At 41.1% G+C, this 4,132-nt stretch overlaps 1 protein-coding gene across 1 annotated transcript; it reads left to right on the top strand.

Annotated features, from left to right (window-relative positions):
- Positions 1 to 3,302: 3,302 nt before the first annotated feature.
- Positions 3,303 to 3,899, top strand: Ocho (ocho). The gene has a single exon (XM_067791893.1). The coding sequence runs from the start codon at positions 3,303 to 3,305 to the stop codon at positions 3,897 to 3,899; it is 597 nt and encodes a 198-aa protein (XP_067647994.1).
- The last annotated feature ends 233 nt before the right edge of the window (positions 3,900 to 4,132 follow it).

The raw sequence follows: 4,132 nt of genomic DNA, 5'->3' as shown, positions 1-4,132 counted from the left end.
CCATAATGTTGCCAGAATATATTTCATAATACTCAGAAATCGTACGACAATATTCCACAGTGTATACCCATCAGTCAGTGCACCATTTAAAAAATTCATGCAAAAACCAAATTGCCCCAAAATTAAAAGAGGGAAAATAAAAACTAAAAACAACAAGGATCAAAATAATAAAGAAACACTTGTGAGTGAAGCCAACTAAAGAGCAACATATGGCAGCGATATTAATTTACACAGCACCAACTATAATGAAATAAAAATAACGTAAACAACGATAACAACAATGGAAACAACAAAATCAGAGTCCCCAACATCAGAGATCAATAAAAATAAATGAGCTGAGAAGCCGAACATAGAATCACGCATAGCTGTACCACAGCAAGACAAGAAGAGTGACAGCAACAACAGCCAGAGTTGCAGCAGCAGCAGCATTTCGAAACTCAATAAGGAGGCAAAGGATCAAATAGGAAGGATCTCAATCAACAAAAGACAAGAGTAATTTGATTTAATGGCAACGAAATGATGTTCCCACGCTACGAGTTGAAGGAAGCACCATGACTTGTCTTCAAATTGATCAATGCGTGAATGTGTGTGTGTGTGTGACTCATCAGCATCATCTTCCCATCAGCAGGATAATAATAGCAAGAAGACACGTAAAATACGTTGAGCACGTTTCTAACGGCCGGGATGGTATGGAGAAATCTGCAAAATATTAAGATGAATGCGTTCAGGTGAAATCGTATGCATATTATATAACCAGTAGTAGTTATATTTAGAAACTAATAACTAGAACAATAAAACTTGTTTCTCCATGTCCATAGAGTAGGTGGATCATCCGGACAGTCTGTGGAATTTCATGCCAGAAGAAAGGAGAAATAATGACGAGAGATAGGGGATGGGAAGACGGAGGGCAAGAAAAAAATAATAATAAGAAGAAAGGAATAAAGTGGAAGAGAAATGCTAAGGTTGTGCGGTTGGTTGGTTGCTGTGCTTCCCGGCCGGTGAGACCTGGCCCAAGTAGTGCTTCAGGACTCATTTTTATGCATGTTCCCCTGGATTTGGTTAGTTGTATATTAACCTATTGTACAATGAGCTTGTGAATACTCGAATAGTTAGTTCAATAAGCCTGTTGATGTCATTTATGTAGCATTTCGCAGAAGAAAAAGGTGGCAACTTCCTTACAACGCTGAAAGGAGTGGGAATGATAAGGAGATAGAAACAGAAAGCGAAGCGTAGAGTGCGGGGCAGAGGGCCGAATAAAAAGAAGCAAACAGTGATTCTGAACTGAAAATTTTCAAAAACCTTTACTACAAATTCCTCAACATCTTTATTTAGGATTTAATTATATTCGACTCTGACTCATTCAGCCCACGGAGGCAATGAATACAAATCTTGACCCCTTTTATCTTTTTAGCCCGAGTGTATGGGTATTACTGAAGTTTTACCATATCGATATGTGTGGTCGTATCTCTTTCAAGGAAATTGATTCTTTTAAAGAAGAAATAGGTGGAAAGGCAAACGGGAATTTCAAAACTGTGGACTTTCTGCTTTAGTGGGAAAACCTCCCTCCCCTATTCTGATAGAGAAACAGGCTACACTAGGTGCACTAAGACTTCAAACTTTTTCGAAGTTAAAGCTAGGAAACATAATAGGGCATATGAAGGTAATAAGAAAATTCATAGGAACTCCCATATTAGAACTACGTGACGTAATGTCCCCTAAGCTTAAATCTCACGAAGCTTTGTACTGTCCATTGTCAACAGAACCCTCTGGGGAAACAGGGAAGCCTTATAAGGACCCTGACTCAGAGGTCTGGTTTACCGGTGGATCGAAATTCGATGTCTTCCGTCATCGGGAGCTAACATCTATGGGCAGAACTTCACGAAATCGATACCAATGGGATGCTACCCCACCATATTTCAGGCAGAAAACCATGCAATAGAAAATTGTCGTAGAGAATTTCGGACAGCCAGGAGGTCCTACGTGCCTTGCAATCCTACACAAATACATTTAAGCCAATAACAAAGTGTTTGTTAGGATGCGTTCCCAGACATCAGGGACATGAAGGTAGTGAACATGCAGATTAGATATCCAAGCAGGGTGATACAGCAACATTCTATGCTCCAGAGCCCTTCTGTGGACTTACAAAAGCATATACTAGTCTCATACTCATCATAAGTAACTGAGAAACAAAACAATTCAGACGCCTTTCCCAGGGCAAAGACAGTCCAAACTGTTTATTTTACCGGTAACGAAAGTATCAGCCGAACCCATTAATCTAACTCGCACTGGATACTATGCGGGACACTGTAATCTACGATATCACCTAAGTAAGTTAAATCTGTCCGACACTCAAATTTATGTTTCTGTAAGCTGGAGGAAGAAACGCCGGTTCACATTCTCTGCGAATGCATCGCTCTGGCAATGCAGAGACTCTCCCATATAGGGGGTGTAACTCTTAATCCCTATTTGATATGGAGTAACAAGCCTGAAGAGGTACTTAAATACATTAAAAGCCTCCACATGCAAAATTAGGCTGAAAGGTCATGCACAGTAGATCTACACAAAGGTCGCAGTGCTTGCAGGCCTAATAATAATAATAATAACTAGCTGCTGTAGGAACGACGGAGTGACTTAATGTCGATAAGCACACAAAGTTAGTTCAGCCTGTAACTTAGCACTACTGGGTATTGAAAAACTAGCGAAATAAGAAAACCTTTTACTTTTAATTGTAAACATACTTTTTTTTGCTCGGGTGTTAACAAAGCATGCAAGGAGTTTCTCACGCTTCGTTCCCAACTCACGTACGGTATATAACACAAAAGGACCTGCCGGCAGGTATCTTACAAAACATCAACAATTCTTCTTCATTTTTCTTATTTGCTCTGATCCTTGCGAGAGTAAATCAACACAAACGTGCAGCAACGCGCAACGACCAACAGAGAAGGTGAGCGCACCGATCGTAAACTATCCCATAGCAACCAGCGCAGTGTACTTTGATGCTTGGGAATTTTTCTTGGCGCGCACCTGCCGTTCGTCTGAGAGCGCTGATTGGTTGAGATGCTGATTGCGCAGACACACAAACGCGCAGCATTGCTCTCATTTCTTACACCTCAATGGATGTCGTTAGAAACTATAAGAAGCAGCATATGAGCATGGAGAAGCAACATTCTAGTTTGAGCACAGCCAGTGACAACAACTGAGTAGCGAAGGATCAATTTGTAGCAAACGAAACGTAATCCCAATAAGTCAAATTCAAATTAATAATACTAACGTTATTTGTTTAACGACAAAAGTTTATAACAATGTCTGCAATTATCGCTAAAAAATCATTGCAATACGATTGCAACAACAACAGCAGCCCATGTAGAGGTAATGCCAGCTACATGTCTTCTGCGAGCAATAAGTCACTGCTACAGAAAAGCGCAAGCAAGCAGCCCACCTCGCTTGTGCCACACTGGTCACATGTTCAACAAGGAAAATCTAAAGTTTCGCCATCACGCCGTCTGAAGAATCTGTTGAAGCCTTTGCTGGGTCGCGTCTTTAAATCGCACACTAAACGTCAACAAAATCGTAACTCCTACATTGCCGCCTCTCCAAATGGCGAGCGCGATGCAGACTTTGAGTGGCTAACTAATGAAATGGATAATCGTGCCAATGAAGACCTCGAACAACGTCTTATCGAAGAGATGCGTATGTGTGAAGATGGTGCCGCGATTGTGGTCTATAATGAAGATGGCACTCAACGTTTACAAGCTGTGGAGAAATATGATGAATTCTATGTACCAGTACATTTTGCTCGCACCAATGCTGGTACCTTCTTTTGGACTTCCCTACAGCGTGAGACAATCGAGCCATACAAAATACAGTGGAACTTTATGGATCGTTGGGCGCAGGCGTAGTTTGAGATGCGTTCGTCAATGTGTGGGAATCGTGCTGTGGCACTGAAATTGTAGGGATTTTCTTGTTGTAAGGTATTTTCATTCCATTCCGGAAATGCATAAAGATGAAGTGTGCAATCAACGTGCAAGGTTTGGTCACTGCGACCTTGTGCAAGTGTAGCCTTCCGGGAAGGAAACATTCCCATGGCTAGTGAAAATATTATGAAAAGGGCATCGAATTCGGATTTGAAATG

The sequence above is a fragment of the Eurosta solidaginis genome, chromosome 5 (genome assembly GCF_040869045.1).
Source record: "Eurosta solidaginis isolate ZX-2024a chromosome 5, ASM4086904v1, whole genome shotgun sequence".
Taxonomy (NCBI): domain Eukaryota; kingdom Metazoa; phylum Arthropoda; class Insecta; order Diptera; family Tephritidae; genus Eurosta; species Eurosta solidaginis.
This window is presented reverse-complemented; position numbering and strand designations above follow the sequence as displayed.

Coding starts and splice junctions, on each gene's coding strand:
- Ocho (XM_067791893.1), top strand. CDS start 3,303: ATGTCTGCAATTATCGCTAAAAAATCATTGCAATACGATTGCAACAAC.